The sequence below is a fragment of the Quercus lobata genome, chromosome 5 (genome assembly GCF_001633185.2).
Source record: "Quercus lobata isolate SW786 chromosome 5, ValleyOak3.0 Primary Assembly, whole genome shotgun sequence".
Lineage (NCBI taxonomy): Eukaryota > Viridiplantae > Streptophyta > Magnoliopsida > Fagales > Fagaceae > Quercus > Quercus lobata.
The window spans coordinates 69,556,753-69,581,046 of NC_044908.1; the positions used below are offsets into that span (position 1 = coordinate 69,556,753).

General features: G+C 37.0%; 1 protein-coding gene across 1 annotated transcript; it reads left to right on the forward strand.

Moving 5' to 3' along the window:
- Positions 1 to 25: 25 nt before the first annotated feature.
- On the forward strand, positions 26 to 16,368 carry LOC115989531 (E3 ubiquitin-protein ligase UPL5-like). The gene is made up of 3 exons (XM_031113237.1): positions 26 to 2,332; positions 6,207 to 6,796; positions 15,704 to 16,368. The coding sequence occupies exons 1-3, from the start codon at positions 352 to 354 to the stop codon at positions 15,965 to 15,967; spliced, it is 2,835 nt and encodes a 944-aa protein (XP_030969097.1). The 5' UTR covers positions 26 to 351; the 3' UTR covers positions 15,968 to 16,368.
- The last annotated feature ends 7,926 nt before the right edge of the window (positions 16,369 to 24,294 follow it).

A 24,294-nucleotide genomic window follows, 5' to 3' on the forward strand; every position in this document is an offset into this window, starting at 1 on the left:
TATAAATAAAAAATAGTAGCGTAATATGACAGTCTATGTTGTTGTTGTTGATGACGGCTGTAAAACAAGCCCAGACGACAATTCCGATCAAACTACCTCCTTTTTTTCCCTTCCCAAACCCAAAAAACCTTCACACAAAAAAACTTTAGTATTTTCTCTTTGTCTTTGCTAACTCCTTGTCTTAGACTCTCTCTCTCTCTCTCTCTCTCTCTCTCAGTCTTACTACATAGCTACTAAGTTTTGATCCAAAAAAAAATCAAAAACCTCCTCCAATTTCCGATGTGATCAGGTCCAAATTATCGTTCTATAATCACTGTTTACTAGCGGCGACGGCGGCGGGGGCCACCGTAAATGTCTCTCGTCCAATCCCCCTCCGTCGATTGCGTCCCTCAGCGCAGCGGCTCCACCACGACCACCACCACCACCGCCAGCACCACAATCGCCTTAGAATTTGTTCCTTTGTTTGAAGAGGAGGAAGAACAGCCAGCTTCCGTCACCACCGTCGATCCGCCACGATTGTCGTCGAAGCGCAAATTGGACGATTATGGTGGTCCCACATACGACGACTACGACGACGAAGACAACGACGTTTTTGCAGAGTTAGTCTCCGTTAGAATGAGGAAAGATGAACCTAACGCCGTCAATTCCTCTTTCGACTCTCATCCTCACCCCATCGCCCCCACCGCAACCGCAACCGCAACCGCGACTACAGCTGCGACCACTGTGGAATTCAGTTCTAGGGTTTCCGATGCTCAATCGGCCACCGACTCGGCCGAGTCGACTCATTCCGCGTCGCCTCGTTTGCAATTCTTCATCCGAATGATCTCCGAGGGTAAGACTAGGGTAATCCAAGCTTACCCTCACGATACCGTGAAATCGCTCCACGAGCGAATCCAATTGGTCACTGGAATCCCGGTCCACGAGCAAAGGCTCATATACGGAGGCAAACAGCTCCAGTGGGAACGCTCGCTCGCCGAGTGCTCCATCGAAAACGACGCCGGATTGCAGCTCGTCGGGCGTATGCGTAGCACCGAGCATCCTCACGCTTGGCAAGTCATCGACGAAATGGTCTCAGTCGTCTGCCGGCTCTGCCGCGGTGAAGCCGTCCATGCCGCTGCCAATTACATCAAGTCGAGGATGACTGAGTACTTGTCAACCACTCCGAAAGAGGAGGAGCAGCTGGCGGCGGGGCATTTGCAGATATTTATGTCGTCTTCGGCTCCGGCCGCGTTGGTCATGCTCTACATGTCCATGGAGAAAGGTAACAGGGACTGTGCTGATAGTGCCATTAGGCATTTCTTGAATATTAGTCGAAATTCGTTACCAAAAAGTCATCATAATTATTGTGCACCAATAGTATTAGAGTTTTGTAAATTGCTTAGGAGAGCTGGAGATGAGGACCCTTTGTATTTATCTTGCCGGAGTACATTTGGCATGATGTTAGAGTCGATTGGACCTTCGATGAAAAGTGTTAGGGGTGGTGGAGCCATTGTGATGGAAGAGATTTTCCCATTTATTAGCGAGATGGCGAGTAGGTTGTGTAGGGATTTAGGATTGAGTATGGAAACCCCTGGTACTGCAGGGCCACTGTCGAGTGATGTTCGCGATTTCACAGCGTTTGTCCTCCCCTTGAGGACTATGATTATGGTTCTTGTGAGTTTTGAGGGTCTCATACCGGTGACGTTTGTTGAGGGGGAAGGATATAAGCATCCAGTGTTGGCACAGGAGCTTGAGTTTCTTTATCTTATATTTATAGATTTGTTGAATAGAATGGAGGAGTGCCTACGAAGAATGGATGGGAACTTGATTGTTAAACAGAAGGGGGAAGGTGAAGTTGTATATTCGGGATGGTCTCAGTATCTTGCCATTTTGAAGGAACTGCATGGCATTTCAAAAATTTATCAGGGTGCTGAAGAACAGTTTTGGACGGTTTTGAGGCTTTCAAAAACGGCACTTTGTGCTCTAATTATTAAATATGCAAAGCGTGCGGACGATCATCAGTGGCTTCTTGAGCGGAAGGATGTAACCGATTTTGAGTCTAGAAGGCATTTGGCTATGATGATGTTTCCGGAGGCTAAAGAAGACTACGAGGAACTGCATGAGATGCTCATTGACAGGTCTCAATTGTTGGCAGAATCATTTGAGTATATACAACGGGCAGAATCCGAATCTCTACATGCTGGTCTCTTTATGGAGTTCAAAAATGAGGAAGCTACAGGTCCGGGTGTATTGCGGGAATGGTTTTTTTTGGTATGCCAAGCTATATTTAACCCAGAAAACGCTCTTTTTGTGGCATGCCCAAATGATCGTAGAAGATTCTATCCTAATCCAAGTAAGCTTCAGTTGGCTTCTAATAGATTCTTTTATTGATCTGTATTTAATTTGGTTGATTTCCATGCTTCTCTTTATTTTTTTGTTTGGGTGGTTTTCGGGGGGTGGGTTATTATGGATGATCGACAAAAGCTTTTGTTGCATTCTTGTTTGTATAGTTGTTGATAGTGGGTTTAGACGTGAGAATTTGTGTGTTGTTAGGACGCATGATAAACGAATCAACCAAAGCCTTTTGTTGTATTGCTGTTAGTGTAATTGTTGATTTGGGCACAGACTCAGGAATTTGCGCTGTTACATTTCTGTTTGTGTAGTTGTTGATATGGGTATGGACCCATGAATTTGTGTTTGGAGGGGATATAACTACATATGTGGAATGATTTACCAAAACATTTTGTTACATTGTTGTTTGTGCAATTAATGATATGGGTATAGATTGAAGAATTTTTGTGTTTGTTTTTTTTTTTTTTTTTTTTTTTTTGGGGGGGGGGGATATTACTGCATATTACTGCGTAGTTGTTGATTTCTGTACAAACTCAGGAATTTGTGAATTGTCTTTTGTTGCATTGCTGTTTGTGTAGTTGTTGATATGGGTATAGACCCAAGAATTTGTGTTGGGTGGGGGTGGTGGGGGGTATAACCACATGTGATGAATGATTTTGTTTTTTGTGTGTATTTGAAAAAACAAATACACACAAAAACTGATGAATGATATACCCAAACCTTTTGTTGCATTGCTGTTTATGTAATTGTTGATATGGGAATAGACTCAAGAATTTGAGTGTTGTTATGATGGATGATGAATGATCCACCAAAATCTTTTGTTGCAATGCTGTTTGTGAAATTGTTGATATTAGTATAGACTCACATTTGTGTATAACCTTCTGTTACATTGCTGTTTGTGTAATTGTTGATATTGATATAGATTCAAGAATTTCTGTGTTTTGGGGGGGGGGAGGGTTGCGGGGATGGCAACAGGGCAAGGCTGTTTGGAGCTATTTACTAACCATAATGAGATGTTTTTGACATTGATAATGTAGAGATGAAAGAGAAAAGAGGGGATAGTAGTGAGAGTAATAAGATAGATAGAACAAGGGCTGGTTTGGTTGGTCATTTTACAAACTGTTTTCATCACTTAAAAACAAAATGAGGTGGTGGGGGCCCGTAAAAAAATCCTTGTTTGGTGAATTGTTTTCGAAAAACCAAACTTAAAAAATGGTTCCTTAGATTTACTCTGCAAACCCTAAACTGAAACTATTTTTTAGAAGTTTTCAAGGTTGGGGGTTGGGTTTTTAACAAAAACTTGAAAGAGATATATTTTTGCGAAACAATTTTTAACTCTTTTGTTTCTCACATTTACAACCTATACAAAGACGTGTTTTTGGAAACCTATTTCAAAACTGGTTTTTACCCTTTTTGAAAACACATTTTAAAATGGTGAACCAAACAGCCTCCAAGCGTTTTGGGGGATGAAAATAGAATATTTTTGAAAATTTTAAATTATATATATTAATAATACACACACACACACTCACTCAAGAGAAGCAAAAAAAGCGTGTCCTCACCCTGTTTATCTTCAGGGTGGGGAAAACCCATGCGGGGAATTTTATCCATCCTTTGTGGTGTGTTTGGATTGCACCTTCGCAGCCCGTGGTGGGGGTTTGAGCCCACGTGATTTCAATCTGGTTTTTTCACATTATCAAATGTCAAAGTTGTATCTGTAAGAGAACAGTAATATGTTGCATCATCCCTTACAACCATATATGATCATTATCATACTTAAATGGTAATTTTCATTTTTCTCAGTTGTCTTATGGGAACAAAAATAAATTTGCAAGTGTTATACATTTTTTAGGAGTGTTGGAACTTGGATTTCAATCAACATGTGTTTGACGTATATGTTTAATTTATGTAGAAGTTGGAATAATGACTGGTAATGAGGCCAGAAGATTTTCAACATGTTTGTGTGAGTCTAGTTGTTTGATTTTTCATTTGCTTAAGTTTCTGTGGATAATTAGAATCTTGTGGAGAGTAGAGATCATAGAAAGGTGATTCTTGCAGAAGATTTTCTTGTCTTTAGAGCTGGTGCTATGATTTTTTGATGTTTATGAAGTAATGAAAGAATGGTGGTTAGGATCGACAGACTGTTTCTCAGTATGGAGTTGTATATTATGGCTCTGGTATGAGTAAATGTAAACTGCTAGATGATGTATTATTGCTACACAAAAATCATGAATCAAAAGTATTGTATTGCATGGAAAAAGGATGCATTTGTAGCAGATCAAATCCATTGGCAAAATGGGGATATCCATTGGGACATTCTTTTCACTAGATTGGTTAATGACTGGGAATTAGAGAACCTACAATATTTCCATGCTCTTTTGTATTCCAGATATATTGAGCGGAGGGGGGAGATAGAATGGCATGGAGGCCTACTAGGAAGGGATCTTTTGAAGTTAAATCATATTATAGAGTCCTTAGCGATGGAGGTATTGAGTCCTTTACACGGAGAAGTATTTGGAATGTGAAAGTTCCTCACAAAGTTTTTTTCCCCCATCACTTGGGCAGCAGCCAAAGGTAAGATTCTGACATTGGATAATTTAGGGAAGAGGAATATTTGCATTGTTAACCACTATTGTATGTGTAAGAATAGTTGGGAATCGGTGAATCACTTGCTTCTTCACTGTTCTTATGCATAGAGCTTGTGGAATTTTGATTTTAGCTTGTTTAGTGTCTCTTGGGTGATGCCTAGGCATGTGGTGGAGTTGCCGGCTTGTTGGAGGAGAGGGGTTGTTCAACATTGGGTAGCAGTTATTTGGGAGGCAATTCTGTTGTGTATTATGTGGACTATTTGAGAGAATGGAATCTTCAAACTTTTGAGGGGGAGGAGCATACCATTATTGGGCTGAAAGGGTTCCTTTTGCTTTCCTTGTTTGACTGGATGACTGCTATGAGTGGTCTGCATATTTTCTTCCCTGTTGGATTTCCTAGATCTGTGTTCATTTGCATAATTTTTGACTTCCGTTAATACACAACCTGTGTACCAGGGGAGCAGTATGTACCTTTCTTATTTTCTTTTGATAAAAATTTAATTACCCATAAAAAAAACACCATGCATCAAAATTCCAATAAGAAAACTAGAAGATAATCATAACAGAACCAGACCTGCAAGCATAGAGAGATAAGAGTCTTGCAGAAGTCAGTTCTTGTCTTTAGAGCTGGTTGTATGTTTTGTTGATGTTTGTGAAGGATTGGAAGAATGATGGTGAGGACTGACAGAGTGGTTCTCAGTCTGTTGTGGTTTTTGTATATTCTGGTTGTATGTGTCAATGTAAACCTGGCTAGATGATATGTTATTGATACAAAAAAACTACGTCTCAAAAGTTCAATAAGAAAACTAGAAGATAATCATAACAGAATCAGACCTGCGAACGGTAGGTTAAGAAATACAAATAATCTAATCTGTATGTAGAATGCACAGTTATCATACTCAAGATTGAGTCCCATGGGCAAATGGTATGATTTTACGTAATGAACTGTTTACATTTGATGAGGCTGTATTGCCCCACTTTCAACAAGTTACAAAACAATAGTTTCTGGAACAAGCTGTTCGATATTGGATTGTAAACTTGGTTCAGTCACTATCAAACTGCCATTGAACCTATATTGGTATTACTCATTTTTTTGGGAATTGTGTCATCATGTAGAATTTCCCTGATTCAGAGTTCTGAGTTATGCTTCTATTTCTGTTAAAAGAGTTCTACACTTATAATTATAAAAATATTTATCATTTTGTTTAAGTAAATATTATATTGAGGCAAAGAACTCTTTTTCCAGAGACAATTATGATTTGTTCATCCATTTCCTTCTGTATGCAGCATCAAGGGTGGATCCCATGCACCTTGAGTATTTCAGCTTCTCTGGTCGGGTGATTGCATTAGCTTTGATGCATAAAGTTCAAGTAGGCATTGTCTTTGATCGTGTCTTTTTCTTGCAATTGGCTGGGAAGTACATTTCGTTGGAAGATATAAGGGATGCAGATCCATGCTTGTATAATAGCTGCAAACAGATTCTGGATATGGATTCTGAATTTATTGATTCAGATGCATTAGGACTAACATTTGTTAGAGAAGTTGAGGAGTTAGGATCCAGGAAAGTTGTGGAGCTTTGCCCTGGTGGGAAAAGCATGGTTGTGAATAGCCAGAACAGGGAGGAATATGTTAGGCTTCTTATTGAGCATCGCTTTGTCACATCTATCTCAGACCAGGTATCACAATTTGCACAAGGCTTTGGTGATATTCTTTCCAACTCTAAGCTCCAGAAGTTCTTTTTCCAAAGTTTAGAGCTTGAAGATCTTGATTGGATGCTTCATGGAAGTGAAACTGCCATTTGTGTTGATGATTGGAAGGCACATACTGAGTACAATGGCTACAAAGAAACTGATCCTCAGATATTCTGGTTCTGGAAGGTACGTGCTTGCAGGATTTTAAATTTTAAATTTATTAAATTTATTTGTTTTCCTCTCCTTAGTTTTTTTCCCGTGTTTACAAATGATTTCCTTCTAAGGCACATACTGAGTTTACTTGAATTCCCATTTTGAAGATGTGAGTTCAAAAAGTTCCATAATTCTCACATTTTTTTCCACAAATCATATTTTTACACCTTTCATGTTAACAGGAGTCATTTGGTGTGAAATTGTATTTTTAATTTAGAAGTGTAAAATGCCCATTACTTGAAACATAGTGGAAGAATACAACACCTTTTAAACTTGCACCTTCAAGATGTGACATCTGCAGAAGGCGTTTCCAGTGAAATTGCATCTCGAAAATGCAATTTCATGCTAAGTTGGAAATTAAACATGCCAGTCTTTGTCCATGTAGGCAAGATGAAATTCAAAGTGGTTAAAATATTGGGATCCTATTACTTATCAAATAAATAAATATATATATATATTTTTTTTGTAGGAAAAAGAAAAACCTGTGTTTTTATTTTATATAATATAATTTTTATTTTGAGAATCTAATTTATAGTGGATAAAGCAATTTGAAAATCAACAGGAGAGTGACCCTATTTTTTAGGCAATGTTTTAGTGGGAGTAAGAGTTGTATTTTTACCGGATTATCCTTTAGTTTTGTCTCTACTAAAACATAGGGGTGTAGGGGCATTTTTGAACAAAAAAAATGAGGATCCCAATCGGGGGAAGCCCCCCTAAATAGTAGTATAGATATAGTGGGATTCTACAGGATCAGTGAATGAGCTTTTTGGATTGAATCAAGGATTGTAAGATCTTACTTTTCGCATGTACCTCAAAAAGCCTTAGGACAAAATCCATACTCATATTATCCCAAGGCTTTTGAGGTACTGTAAGTGGAGTATACAACTCGCATGTACCTCAAAAGGCCTTAGGACAAAATCCATACTCATATTATCCCAAGGCTTTTGAGGTACTGTAAGTGGAGTATACAACTATGAAGCATGGGTGTGTTTTTGGATTCGGGTGCAGGTACTGGTGCGAGACTTGGCAATTTTTGAAAAGTAGGGTGTGGGTGCGGCAATTAAAAAATTATTAAAAATATTTATATTTATATTTTTTATATATTGCTAAGCATAGCTTTTCACATTACATAAACATATACCAAATTTAAGAGCAATAGTAGATAATAACTAAAACATGATGTTCATAAATTTAAACCCAAGTCACAACTCACAACATTACAGGCAGCTTATATAAATTTTTTTTAAAAAAATTTAAAAAAATCAAATCACAATGAGTAATAGAGCATGTGAGAGTATAATGGAGGGTGAGAAACTGATAATGAAAGCTTTGATACCTGAGTTGAGAGTTGGGTCGGTGAGCTTGAGAGTTGAAACTTGAAACCGAGTAATGGAGATGGTGGAGACAGAGAGCAGAGAGGCTGTCAGTGAGTGTGTGAGTGAGACTTTGAAATTGTCTTAGGCTCTGAGTATGGGTCTGTGAGAGAGAGGGGAGACGGAGAGCACAGAGCCGAGAGGGAGAGGAGAGCAAAGATCGAAAAACAAAAGGGAAGAGAGTTTAGAGTTTTCTGTTTAAAGCTTGGGTTGAAACGGTGCGTTTTGCACCTTTTTTTTTATTGTTATTTTTTATGTTTAACTTGAATTTCAGTCTAAATCGGCCGTATCGGCACCAGTACGGACTGAATTGGCCTATTTCGGTGGTTACGGCCGATATGACCTAAATCGGCCTGAGTCGGCGCGTATTGGGAAACACAAAAAAAAAAAAGTGACGTGGCACCGATGCGTGGGCAGCGGCGTCGCCCACACGCTGTGTCGGGCCGCGTCAGACTTCGATGCGGTGGCTCTGTAGCCGCGTCGGTGCTTCATAGGTATACACCCATGTATTTTGCTTTTGTCCTTTGGAAACTTGACAAATATGACAATGATTAAGAATCTCTCAACTTCCCTCCAAATCATGGCCAATAGAATTTGTCCTTTGGAGACGATGCTAGTTACAGGAAAATTGTCTTGTTCAATGTACTTTGATGCCTACTAAAGTGCGCTGCAGAATCCTGGTTACTGCATTGCTTCTTGTTCTACATGCAGTTCTTCTTCTGCTTCTCTTTGCTAGTTTGCACTTGCTTATTTTTGTCTCAAAGATTTATATTCTTGGCTGGACACAGGAGCAAAATGCTGCCTTCCCCAGTCTCTCTTACCTGAACTTCTAATCATGTTTTTATTTGGTAAATTCTTGGTTGCACTTGTCCTGCTTCTTGGGATACTGCCTATGGGAACGATAATTATCAGTCAGCTTCTTAGAGGCAGATTCTCCATATTGAGATTCAAAAAGCCTGGCCAATGGTTGCTTGACGTGGTCCTCAATTTTAAATGCCGTTTGATAGACTTCATCAATGCTAAAGACTCAAACTATAGTTATTTCCCTTTTTACTTCAGGGAAAAGGCTAGCTTTGTATCCTGATAAAAGTTGACGATCATTTTTATCAATTTGACAGTGAATTGGGAGGTTACTGAACTTCTTGGTGTAATCTTCAACCATAATAGATCCTTCTTTCAATTGAATCAACCGATCATTTAAAGAATCTTTATAATCAAGCTGAAGGTATCTCTTTTCGTATAAGCTTCATTTTTCCCCCAATGAATAATTGAAGGCTGACCAAATATGAGCATGTGTTTTTCAATGTTGGGCCACCACATTTGTCTTTGTCAAAAGGGGGAAGGCTCACCCCAATTAAAACTATGCTGTCTAAGTTTCCCTACTTATTTTAGGTCCTTATTTCCCCTCCCTTTTGGTGTTGCAAATAGAATGTAGAAAATTCAAAGGGGCTTTCTCTAGGGTGGTTTGGCGGATGAGTTTAAGTTCCATTTAGTTAATTGGGATTCAATGTGTTACCCAATCAAGAGGGAGGTTTGGGATTAGATGTTTGGGATTAGATGTTTGATGCTATTTAATCAAGTGTTGTTAGGGAAATGGTTATAACGCTTTGGGGTGGATACAAAATCTTTTTGTTGTAGGTGATAGAAACTAAGTACAGGATATGCTAGGATGGTTGGTGTACAGATAGTGTGGGGCTTACATATGGTGTGAGTCTATGGACATACATAAGCAAGGGATGCTCCAAGTGTGCAAAATTTGTAAAAATATACGGTGGGGACTGGGAATAAGACGGTGAAATCTTCAAGTACCCTTTCAAGCCTTCCGATTTATTACCTTTCCCTTTTTACTATTCCTAAAGCTGTGGCGTCTAGATTGGAACGCATTCAAAGGAACTTCTTGTGGGGTTCATTAGTTGAGTGTTTCAAATATCCATTGGTGGCTTGGGAAAAGATTTGCTTACTGCGTGAGTTGGGTGGTTTAGGAATTCGGAAGTTGGCGCCTTTTAATTAGGCCCTTTTAGGGAAATGGCTTTGGAGGTATGGCCATGAAACCTCTCATCTATGGCAAAGGGTTATTGCCATGAAATATGGGGAGGGAAAGGGGGGTTGGTGCACTAAAGCTTGTAGTAGGGCCCATGGTTGTGGGTTATGACGGAGTATTAGTGAAGGGTGGGAAACTTTCGCTAAACATTTCTCTTTTGTGGTGGGAGATGGTTCTCATATTCTTCTTTGGCATGATAAGTGGACTGGGGATGTTCCTCTTAATATTCTTTATCCTCAGTTGTTTTTGTGTTCAACTGATAAGGGGCTTGTATTTCTGATGTGTTAAGCCCTCCAGTGGGTGATAATGACAGAGTGTGGAGTTTAAGATTTCAGAGGAAATTCAATGATTGGGAGTTGGTGGCTTCCTACTCCCTTCTTCATTTCATCCAAACCCGAATTCCTAGGGGTGGAGGGTGTGACAGGCTTAGTTGGGATCTTAATGGCAGTGGGAAGTTTGATACTCGGTCTTTTTATCATAAGATTCGTAATGCAGCTCCTTCCACTTTCCCTTGGAAGGGTATTTGGAAAGTTAAGGTTCCTAAAAGGGTGGCTTTTTTTTATGTGGATAGCATCTCATGGTCAGATTCTAACTTTGGATAATCTTATGCTTTGTGGTCGCCCTTTGGCGAATCGTTGTTGTTTGTGTTGTTGTAATGCGGAATTTGTGGATCACCTTTTACTTTTTTGTCCGATAGCTCATTCTTTGTGAATGTATATGCTTTAGTTGTTTGGGATCGATTGGGTCATGCCAGGATCAATTGTGGACTTGTTATTTTGTTGGTATCATTGGCTTGGGAAGCATAGTTCTGATATTTGGGATTTGGTTCCAGGCTGTTTAATGTGGACTATTTGGACTGAACGAAATCGGCGGTCTTTTGAGGATGAGGGGAAAACTGTGGTTTAGTTATTAGAGTTTTGCCAGAGAACCCTCTTTGATTGGTCTTGTTGTTGGGGTTTCTCGGATTGTTCTACCCTTATGGATTTTATTTCATCTATTAGAATAGATTAGGGGCTGCTTCTGTCTTGTTGTTCCTTTTTTTCTTTGTTCACTGCCGTGAACTCTTTGTGTTTCTCTTGCTATTCTTTTATTAATAATATTCTCTTCTTACTTATCAAAAAAAAAAAAAAAAAAAAAGAGATCTTCAAGGATTATTACCCATAACTTTTTCTAATTGCTTAGACAAGGAGGTGAAGGTGGCTGACTATTTGGATGTGTCAAATGGTTGTATTGGAACCCATCTTTTAATTTGGCTGTGCAGAATTGGGAGTTCGAATCCATGGATTCTTTCTTGACAGATTTGTACTCTTTTAAGATATGTTTGTCTCGAGAGGATTGGAGGACCTGGACTATTTCTAGAGCTCTGGGCTTCAAAGTTAATACTTATTATAAAGCTTTGAGAAAAGGAGGGGATCAACATTTCCCTTGGCAAACTATGTGGCGAGTTGAATCTCCTCCTCGTGTCAGATTCTTTATGTGGCTTACAATGAAGAGCAAACTCTTAACTATGGTTAATCTGCAGAAAAGAGCATTGTTATGCCAGATTGGTGTAGCATGTGCTAGTCTGATGAGAAAACCATTAACCATCTATCCCTATATTGTAGCGTTGCTAGAGAGCTTTGGATTTCCTATTGTGTCTTTTCGTTGTGAGTTGGATGATGCCTAGGAGAATGTCAGATCTACTACTAAGCTGGGCTGCTCTATGTGTGAAAAAGGACCAGTTGAAAATCTGGAGAGCTATTCAATCTTGATGCGGGCTGCTTGGAAACAAAGGAGTTACCACATTTATAAAGACAGAATGCTTGGTAATCCAGCTCATGTCGCACTCGCATATAGTGGGCATTTATTCAGATGTGAATAGGCTTCTTTGCGGTCTCTGCCTTTGATTCGTATCTATTGTCTTTTTTGGATAGTTTGTATTTTGGTTGACGTCTGATTTCTTTCTTTCATTTTTTTTTTCTTTTCTGTTAGAGTGCCCCATATTATACTCCGTGTGCTTAGGCCTTGACCATACTTTTCGATCTCATACCATACCAATCACAATAATCTTCCATTGCAACTAATCAACCAAAGAAAGAATGAGGAGCAAGCTTTCCAGAAAAATCGGGAACATCAATTCTCACATAGTAATGTTATCATTGGCCATATTGTAAACTCCTTGTTCAATCATCTCCCCATTGTCATTGTGAATGGAGCATGTAGGATTGACTTCTTGTTTTTGATACCTGAATCTCCTAGACGCACCTGTTTTGCTGCTCTCTGGATTGTGCCTACTAGGTTCTTCGTAACCGGCCACAGCTTGATTAATCAATATTGTAGAATCTGTTGTCTTTCCAACTTCTAAATGAGTAACTCAATCAGTGAGGTTTTCAAGCTATTAAGCAATCCATAATAACAAATCATCTGGTTGTTGGTTTGAAAGTCTTCTCTGGTGAACTCTTCCACCTAGTGTTTCCATGGTAGTAGAAAATTCAAATGATCAAGAGTGACAGACCTGCTCTGATACCAAACTGATGCACCCTAGGAAAAACAGAAGTCCTGGATGCCTACGTTAGTGAAAAAAGGAAGGATATAGAGGGGAAATAGATGTTGGAGTTCGCTTCTGACAAGGTGAGCTCCTTTTCTCATAACAGAAGTAGGGTGCAAGAGTTTTCTCGTGTGTACATACATGCTTACATCTGATTCGATAGTGCAACACAATGGAATGTAGAAGTTAATCATATAAGCATTGTATTTGTTCAAACATGATCATTTTCTATTACTTAGAAGAATGATAATATTGTGGAATTTTATAATTGGAATTAGATAAAGTCATAAAACTCAAAAGTTGCATCTGCTATTGTCGCTAAAACTGATTGCATTGCATTATGCATTTTAGTATGGAATAGCTAGCAACTTTTCATCATTAAAGAGAATTATAGTGAATTACTACTTTATTTAGGAAGTTTTTTGCTCATGTGATGAGTGGGTAGTTGCAGGGATTAGACTGTCATTAGTAGGATTTCTAGTAGCCCGTTCAAGGTTGGGGCACAAATAGTTGCTTAGTTGCCTTCCTCTTAACAGGGCTTTGACCTTGATGAACCTGAACCTCCAATTGGAATGCCTAAACTTTAGTGTCCCAGGAAGTTCTTTGAAAATGTTTGTCATTGCTTGCTGGTAGCTATTTTGGTTTCAGTCATAGTTCTTTTGTTCCATTCCTGCCCATTTCAACAAGTTGGGGCTACTATCACAAGGCAGCCCGCCCTGTATTAGTAGACTGATGTTCTCTTAATTGAAGCTTGAGTGTTCGGATTGGATCTTATTGAGGTGACCAGAATAAAGGCATGAGAGAGAGATATTTACCCATGTTATGCTTGGAATTGACAAAGAAGTACTATAAGGCCTTTGTATGTTTTTATCCCCAAAAAAAAGGTATGCCATTAGGCTTTCAGGGTTCTGCTGTGAGTTTTGAAAACAATTATGAAACTTACTGCTTTTATAACATTTGGGTAAAAGACAAGGGATTGCTTTCTTTTTCCTTGATTTTTGATGAATTTAGAAGATTAATAAAATACATTGTCATATTGGTGAATACTACCTGATAATGTATTGAATCTTTTCAATCAGGGTTTGACCCAATGATCGGGTTGAATGAACAGAAATTCTTTAGAATTAATTAATTTAATTTATTTTTTATTCTTTGAGTTACTCATGCTTCTGATGGGTCTCATACCAACAGCCTCACCTACCACCCAACTCTTACACAGGAAGGAGATGCTATTTGAGCAATAGCTCCTTGGCAGAAATGCTTTAGAATTATTGGAATATTTTGGGTGCCTAGCATACTGTAACTATCCTAGACTTGAAATATGTAGAACCACAATGAGATGGCCATAGATAAAATTCAAGCAACACCGCAAGATTTTATTTATTTATTGGTTAATGCCAAATTGAAACCCATCTTGTAGGTCTTGAACTTTGATCCTTACCATTCTTATGGAGGAAGGAATTGTTATTTGGGCTAGAAATGGTAACAACACATGATATGTGTAACCCAATCCCAGATGATAGAATATCTTAGAGCATTCTCATTAGGTGTGCCAAATGCCAAATATTTGGCATTTGGCACACCAAACACCAAAAAACATCTCTCATGAGATATTCTAAATCTCAAAAAATTTGGCACACATGAACAGTACGCTCTCAAATATGAAAGCGTACGGAGAGATGTGCTATAATTTTAATGAATTTTTTATTCTTTTCTCTCTCATCTCTCTTGGTCTCTGTTAGTCTCTTCCTCCTTTTTTTTTTTCTCAAACACCGATCCTATATTCCTATCTCTCAAGTCTCATCCCCTCATATTTTCTTCCTCACCATCAGTTCTCTTCCACGCCCACGCCCCCGCCGACGCATCAATTCCACGCCGACGCCAACACCAACGCCGACGCATCACTTCCACGCCGATCTGTCTCTAGCTGTGGTTTTTCTGTTTTTTTTTTTTTGGCTGTGGTTTGATGGGTGGGTTGGGCAATGGGTGGCTCCGGATGGACAGATTGGTGGTGGATGGGTTCGGTGTGGGCAGATCGACGTCCGCCATGCAGCACCGTCCATCTCACACTCTCAAATCAGATCGCCTTGGGTTTTTTTTTTTTTTTTTGGGTGGATGTGGGTTGACTTTCATGGGTTGTAATGGGTTGATGTTGGTGGGTGGGCTGATTTTCATGGGTTGTGATGGCTGATGTTGGTGGGTTATGCGGTGGGTGTGGGCTGATTTTGGGTTTTGGTTGATTTTGGATTTTAGCTATGGTGGTCGGTGGTAGTGGGTTAGTTGGTTGATTTTGGGTTTTGGTTGTGGTTGTCGGCGGTGGGCTACTATGGGCAGTGGTGGTGGGGGGCTGTGCAGTATATATTACTGTTTGAAGTTTTTTTTAATGATATTTTAATGAGATGTATATATTATTTTAATGTATGAGATTGAAGAATAGAACATCTGATAAATGGGATGTTGTAAAATAATGTGGTAAAATAGTAAAGTAGGTTTTTGGTATGTCAAAATGGAATTTTTTATAGAACAGCTGATGAGAATACTCTAAGCTTACCTTGAATTTGCGTAGACAATTGTTTGATCTTGTATATTGTTTACAGTGTGAGACTGTCTCTGGCTCCATGGCAAGGTATAATTAATGACAGCATAACTCGCACTGCTCCACTAGCAAATTCTTAAGACCTTGACCTGCCTGTTGACAAGGCAGTAGCATTTCCAAACAATTCTCTCTCAATTTATTAGATAAGTAGGTATTGAAAGCCTTAAAAGGTCAACAACCTGTGTTTAGCAGACTTTGAGCCAAAACAGTCAAGCAATGTTGAATTTGAAGTAGCTGGAGATCTCTCTATTATTAACTAATAATAAAATTATATGAATAGGGATTGATAGTTGTTGCCAATTTGTTGTGGAAATTAAATTATCTTTGCTTAAAAAATTTGCAGATTGTTGGGGGAATGTCAGCAGAGCAGAGAAAGGTTCTTCTCTTTTTCTGGACCTCAGTGAAATATTTACCAGTGGAAGGTTTCCGTGGATTGGCTTCCCGGCTTTACATATACAGGTCCACGGAGTCTCATGATCGCTTGCCTTCATCTCACACTTGCTTTTATCGGTTGTGTTTCCCACCCTATCCATCTATGGATGTCATGCAAGATCGCCTTCGTGTCATCACCCAAGAACATGTAGGTTGTAGCTTTGGTACTTGGTGAAATAGTTGCATCTGAAGATCTGGGTTGAAAGGGTTTTTCGACTGCACATAGAAATATTTGTCCTCAGGTTGTACAGATTATAGGATGATTGTCATTAGACTATGTAAGAAGGTGCTATAGTTCTCTTATTGTTCACCCTTCTTTTTGCATCGTTGGATGAAGGTTGCAATGTCATTGCTCTTTTTGTTATCTGTTTGTATAGGTATAGTATAAATAAAGCAGGAGGCAGAAAAATGCAAATCTCTCTGCTTCCATGGACTTATTTCATAGTATTAGATACTGGCTTATCGGGACATTTAAGCACACAGATTATGCAATGACAAGCAAGTCAATCTCCTTTTTCTCTGATAATCATCAAGTTCTTATAAGATTATGTGAATAAGATCAATATCCGTTTTGTTTTCATGTCCATTGCTTCTCTGTTTTTGTTCATAATTCTCCCAAAGGGCCTGTTTAACAATTTAAAAGTTTCTCAAAATTAAATTATTTCCGAAGCAAACTCATTTCCCTATGTGTCACTCTCCTTTTTAAATTTTAAATTTTTTACTTTTGCTTCTGATTTTAGGCTGAACAACGGCTATATATTTCTTCCTTTTGAGCAAGCATGACACTAAAAACTGTGTCTCGTGCATAATCTAATTATAGTCATTTTCTTTTTGGAAAGCCTAGACTTCAGATGGTAGAGAACTGGTTCGACATGAGTACTGGGAGTAAAAAAAGATTATTCCCCACTCTGCGTGATTACTTTTTTTTTTTTTTTGAAACCTCTGCGTGATTCAGTATGAGCTGAGCAATATATTATGCACTCACTAGTGTTTGTTGTTTTTCACTAGTATCTTATCTGTCTTCCTGGTAAATTGTCTCTATTTGAGGAGAAATTATAAAATTTACATGGTGAACAAGTGATGTAATTCACTATTTTACTGAAAATCTTTTATCTATTTAAAATTGTTAGAATTTTTTTTTAAAAAATAGAAATTAATTATTGACTCAACAATTTTAAATAAGTGGAAGTTTTTTAGTGGAATGATGGACAAGTGACGTGGTGCAATAGAGAACTCTATCATTTTTACTATTTGAGAAAGGTATTGAAACATGACATGTCCAAGTCAGGATCATCTTGTGATGCATGAAGTAATGTCTAATTAATGGAGGAGCATCCACATCCCAATTATTAGGTGTCAATCAGCATCAAAGCTAGAGTGTTTATTATTATTATTATTATTCAGGAATTAAAAAAAAGAAAAGAAAAAGACAATGGGAACCAGCTGGACTAAAGAGAGGTCTCAACCAATGCTTGAGGAGTCCAGACAACCTTACAAAAGAGAGGTCTCGAGTGAAAGATCTGCATGCGCTCCATCATGGAAATTTAGCCATAGCTCAATTATAGCAATTAAGGGTAGAGTTTTCAAATAAAAAATAAGAGTATGTATGGTTGGAGTGATTTTGGGAAGAATGGAAAAAAGGGAGAGAAAATGGGTAGATAGAGTGTATGGTTGAGAGGGGAAGGGGAAGAAAATTGGTGGGACTGGCTGTTTTTCCTTTGGGACTACCAAAACTTAATCTCCCCAAATTGAGAGAAAATGAAAATGAAAATGAAGAACAAAAAGTCTTGGGTATTTTGGACGAAATTACCTAAATCATTTTGAACAATTTTTTGTCGGTTTCTTATTTGCTTTTTTCACCTAGCAAACGCTCAATTTTTTGAAAATTTTTTTTCCCTCTTTGAATTTTTTGTCTTTTTAGGTTTTTTTTGAAGTTCTCTTTCATTTTTTTCTCATTTGTTTCTTTTCATGTCAGTTTTTTTAATAGAATTTTTTTTTTTTTTTGGTTCTTGAACTTCTTGTGCTTACTTTTAATGAAGTATTCATTCGTACACAAATTTTTAATAAAAATATAATGTGTTTACCTTTTGTTTTATCTAATAGGGACATAATAGTAAATTTTTACCAATTTTATTTTCTATCTTCTCAATCAAACAAAAGAGTTTTTCATCCCTCAACTTTTCCTTCCTTTTAACCAAACTCCATGAGAGAAAACTTAAATCTCTTTTATCTTCACATTTTTTCATCCCTCCAGCCAAATGGGCCTAAAGAAAAGTAGTTTATCATTCTTGATTCTATTATCTTAAGCTCAATTTTCTGTTATGTCTGTCTATCCTCTACCGAATGGCAATTAGTAATTACACTCAAGAATGCTACTTATAAATGATAGCATGTTGCTAAACATTGTTTCCTTTTCCTTTTTATTTTTATTTTTTCTGTTTTTGGTTGTTACTAACCATTCTTTGCATGCAGCGGTAGCTGATTATGAATGTAATCTAGACTATATATTTTATTGTGCATGTAATTTGGACTATTGGAAGTTGGAAGGTTGTTTATTGTGGTACTAGAGTAGTAGTGCCATATTTGATCTTGTGCTATCTTTGAGGAAAAAACAGAAGAAGAAGCTTTTGTTGTGGTTTTTAATGATCGTGTAATGTATTTTACACCCAAAATTGATGGATATATCTATATTATAGTATTTATAATAAACTGAAGATGTTTTATTTTTGGTTAACCTCATAAGATTTTATTACTACATAAGTTTTTGAGACTTCAAAATTTTACAAGCCATTATATATATATATATATATATATATATATATATATATATATATAAAATTGAATTCAAAGTTCATTTAATTTTTGAATGCTTTATTAGAATTTTGGCACTTCATATTTTATTTTAAATGATAGAATACATTTTGTTAGGTTCTAAAGACTTAAGATTTTATGTATTTAGAACTTTAATGTGTATTGTTGGCAAATTATGATCAAAACAATATGTTTAGTCGTGTTTAGACTTGCTCAAAGTTGGTTCTTTTATGTAAAGTTGGATTAAGCTGTTGCAAGATTCATTTATGCTTCTCGGCCTGGTTCGATCGATCGAAACTTAGGCTCGATTAATCGAAAATCGGGTCAGAGGCATTTTTCTGCAGAATTCTAACTCAGCCCTAGTTTGTTTAAAATGTTTAGGGTTTTCTAATTTTCCTTAGGTATAAAAGGCAAACCCTAGCCACGTTTTATTGTTGCTCATATTGCTATTTGTGTAAATCTCTTGTGAGATCTGTGAGGAGCTTTCCTTTACACAAGTTTAGGATTATCAAGAAGGAGATTTCTTCAAGAGCTTGATGATCGTTTAATTGTTGCACTAAAGAGCTTAAAGAAACACAAGCGGGTGTGCTTGTACTTGCTGGAGAATCCAAGAAAGAAGGAGTTTGTGGATTCGGAGTTTGCATGTGGTCGGTTCAGTAAGTTCTACTGGTGGGTAGTAATAAGAAGTCGAGCGTGGGGGCTTGTAAGTCTTATTGTATGAACTTCGATTCTTTCAAAATAGTGGATTCAGGTTTACCTTGAGGATAGTTATGTTAAATTCTCCCAAGGTTTTTACCGATTTAGTTTCCTGGGTGATCATATCTTTGTATTATTTATTTTTCCGTTGCTATGCATGATATGATTGTTTGATTGTGATAACCTAGATTTGGAATTTGGACTAAGTAACAACTTGGCTAATTGCCTAGGATAATCCAGTTATGTTTTTAAGGGGTCTAAAAACCATCACATTTTTTTTTTAATTATATAGATACAATAGAATTTCTTATAACATCCGCTCCATGATAATTGTCATCTATCATCAAGCCAAGACACCAATGATAGAATATAGAGTTATATAATAATTGTGGGGGGCAGTTAATCAGGAGGTACTGTTAAGGCTGTACTAACTTGGCCTATGGCCCAATCCGAGGACATTAGACCATCCGAGGATGTCCAGATGAGATTATAAGGGGAACGGAGTAAAGAGAAGAGTAGAGATAATAAGAGATAAGTCCAAAGAATGTCCGAGGAGAAAAGTCTCGACAACAAAGGTTCGAAGTCAGTAAGAGTGCCATATCATCATGGACCTTCTTCGAAGTTACATCGCAACTAAGGGTTGTACGTTGGACAAGGGGTAAGAAAGGAGAAGGGCAACAAATATCTTCAAAAAACTGCTACCTCCGCATTAAATGCCTCCCAAATAACTCTCTGGTCACATTAATGTGGAGGTGATGCTTGAGCAGTTTTACAGCTACTAGTTAATGGTTCTGGGAAGTGTTGGATGGGATAGGAAAAAGTTCCCCGAATCTAACCTACACGTGTGTGGTAAGGATGATACCAAGATTGTAGTATATAGCATGGGAAGATGTACTAAAAAAAGGGATCGGGAAAGAAACCAAGCAACTTTTTCGATAAGACTGTGAACTCTTGTAAAACTGTTGATAAACAAGACAATATAATATAAGCTCCTCAGACCACTCCAAGGACAAACTTTCTTATCTTACTTGTGTTTAGTAGCTTTAAATTAGCAAATTTTATCATTTTTCTTCTGAAGTAGATCTAGTTCTTTCATCCAAGCTCTATAAATTTATTATTTGGGCTTCTTGGGCTTAAACCCTATCCTATATTGGGTCCAATCCAATTTCGGTCCTTACAATAATAATAATAATAATAATAAATGCTTAATTCTAACTGTAGAATATTTAGTTCTATATACAAACACAACTATAATATATAAATAAATGCCAATTAATAATTTTTATAATGTTCAAATTTCATATTTAGAAAAGAAAAAAGAGGAAAAAAAATTATATTACATTAAAATTTCCTGTGCATCGGATGGATTATCAACTAATCTATATATTGGTGGTTTCCTGGTTTTTTCATATTTCCTATGAAGGTTGCTACGTCAAGTTCTTGGCAAGTTCTTGGTAAGTTCTTGATTTTCAAAGTATATGTAATTAACCAAGGCAAGGTGTTTTTATTCTCTTACAAATTTCAAATTTAATTTTGATTGTAAATATACAATATTAGGAGTAGATCTAGTTTTGGTTCCACTGCTTTATCATGCATATGATGTATGATGGTTTTCCCGACAATACTAACAAATTAAAAAATCAGCAATCTATACATTATTCACAATCACAAACACATACGCTTTAAACAAAGGAAAAATAAAGGTAGCAGTCTGAGGACACTATGAATTCATTTAAACACCCTTTGCAGGGGATTCCTCGACCAAATAACGTATAGAACAAGTGCATGGTTAGAAAATATGACGACAAACAAGACACTACGGAGCATGGACAACAGGGCGGACTTATGATTTCAAGCTAGGGGGCAAAGTATAAGAAAAAAAAAACCAAATAGGTATCCATATAGTATTAACAAACTATCAACCAAGATAAATGCACAAAATCATTGTTTCTTAATACATTAAGATGTAATCATCTACCAACGATGACAAAAAAAAGAAAAACACAAAATAATATTATTTCTTAAGAGCATCAGCTATTGCAAAAAAAATTATTTTCACAAACCAAAAATTACTTTTTCTATTTTAATATAGTATTTAAAATGTCTCATACAGTAGTGTTTTCCATATTTGGTGTTTTAAATACTAAATATTTAGCATTTAAAACACTTGATACTAGTGCTCTAATACTGGGCTAACTAGGATTTTTATTTTTTATTTTAAAATTTTGATTTTGTTAAGTTTTTGAGTTGAGTAGTTGCTAGTTGAGCTAGGCTAATTACAAGGAGGGGGTCTAAGTTTTTGAAAGAGGGAAGCATAACTCTAGAAATAAAAATATATAACCGATAATTTTTTTTTTCTTTGGGGGGAGCCCAAAATTTTTTTCCTTTGGGCCAAGGGGGCCAGGTCCCCTGGGTCCGTCCCTACATTAATTTTTTTTTCGTAATATTATAATTGGAAGAGAGAATTGAACCCTAGATGTTTCTATTAGAAACATCAAGAGGGAGATCCAAATCCTCCATTTCGCACTCTTTCTCTGCGGTGGAGTGTAAATAGCACATGTAGATTGCATGTAGATAGCAGGTGTTTCTATACTTTGTAGTTGTATTAATGGTGGATTGTCCAATCAGGTTGGTAACTTTAATAAATGATACATTAGATAGTTTTAGCCAAATTATCTAATTGGAGGTTGGGGTTATCTAGAAACAGCCCTGTTTTTTTCTCTCTTTAATCAATTCAGTAATTTGTTTCCTCTTGAATTTGATTACCATAGGGAACCACACAAAGAGCCCCGAGAGTATAATATGGCAGAGCAGAATATTTTCACATAAGTGGTGAAGATAGTGTTCCACAAGTATTCATTCAACAACTTCTCCATACAAGAAGACATACTTTTTGTGTATACATTTCTCAATGTTGGCCAAGATGCAGTGCAAAATACTAACCAAAAACACACAAAACATATTGGTATAGAATTTGGGAGTACTACCACAAGTGGAAGACCTTCACTTCTGATCATATGCAGGGTTCTCTAATGAACTGATGGTCAACTATTCAACCCAGCCTCTTGCGCAATTGTACTCCTGCTTCAAAAGCTTTGGCTTCAATTTCCAGTTCTCCCAATGGTCTCTTGACACATTTGCTCATAGCTGCCATTACCGTTCCATAGTCATCACAACAGATAATAACAACTACACCTGCTTCCTTCACAACCGCGAAAACAGCTCCATCCACATTCACCTTGTACACGGATCCATGGGGAGAAGACCACTGTTGGACAACATGCTGATGAGGAATATTGTGAGCAACATTTGCAGCTTTGAAATCTTCAATGTCTGAATGTGACTATAATAACTCTTTACCCTTTGGGAAACCAATGCTTGAGGAGCCTAGACAATCTTAAAAAAGAGGTATCAAGTGAAATATTTGCATGTGCTCCTTCAAGGAGGTTTAGCCATAGCTCACCTATAGCAGTTAAGGTAGAGTTTTCAAATATAGTCACTCCTTGTCTTGTAAATTGATATTCAAGATTGATCAACTTTTTTTGTGTTGCCTTTTTAGGTTCTATGGTATCTCTAGCTCTAAAATTAATAAGTGGCGGAGTGCGGGCTCATAAGATAATAATTAATCATGGGGCTGCTGCGGCTGCAATAGTAGCCATTTCCGCGTCATTGCTGTCTTGCTCTTTGGCAATGCTGTCGGAGCCAATCCTTACTTTCGATTTACTTTAAATGAGTAAACTAGCCAAAGAAAAAAACACAAGGAGGAAAATTTCACTTTAACCCTATACTTTAGGGTTTTAAACTTCCAAAAATAACAGGTTAAACCATGAATTTTCAAAATGCAATAAATCAAACCTTGAAGTCTATCAAACACTTGAGCAACTAAAATTGATTGCGTGCTTTGTCTATCAATTAGTTTCATTCCATTTAATTAGCAAAGCAGGACAATTTTTTCTTTTTCTTTTTGAGGACTAATATGTTCAAAAGAAAGATAATCAATTGAAAAAATGTCAATCAAAATACCACATCAACTTACTGTTAGCATCTGTCTATTGTAATGGGACAAACTAATGGATCTTATAAAATCAATTTAGATTTTCAAATCAGTAAAATGGATCTAGATCTTCATCATTTATGTTAGAAATCGGTGAAGCTAGTGGAGGTTTATTTTTGATGCCTTCTCAAGCAAATGGAGGTTTTTCACTAAGTAAAGCTAAGTATTTCTTCTTCTTCGTTCAATCAAGTAAATAACATGCAAAATAGTTTAGATACAGTGAAGCAAATGGCATCATTTTGTTCTCTCTCTCTCTCTTTTTTTTTTTTTTTTGTCCAAACAAGATGATGATGTGGCATTTTTGACAAGTAGGATTAATATGTGCCAGGTGGCAAATCCCATGTAGTGGTAACAGAGTTGGATGACATGATGCTTTCGAAAGTGGAACCAAGCATTAAGGGCCAAAATTAAAACTACAAAAACATTAAGGGCTAAATTAAAGTGAACTTTAGTCTTTATCAATACATCAAATGTTTGATCATAGACTTAAACATGGCCCAGTTTCTTACAAGCCTTCTAAATCTTTATGTTAAAAATATTAAAAATTTTGAGGCTGAACAAGGCCTGTATATTGGTTCACATCGATAATTGCACATCACATGCATCATCGAAAAGTATGTACCATCAAATATAAAAATGAGAGTATGAGATGAGTAAATACAATATAACATTGTACCCTCAAAAAAGTTTCTTGGTTGTATTTTTTACCAAACTCTAATCTTTTCCTAATAAATTATCTATTTACTGGGGAAATGTACTAAAACGTTTTCTTTATATATTTTTTTGCTATTATTAAAAAACTAGTCGCAAATTCACACAATGCGTAGGAATAGATAATTATTTTGTATTATAATATAATGTATAATTTTTTTCTCTAAATTTTGTTAAAGATAATTTGTTCTTCCTAAAAATTAAACAATCTCTATTCGATCCAATTAGGT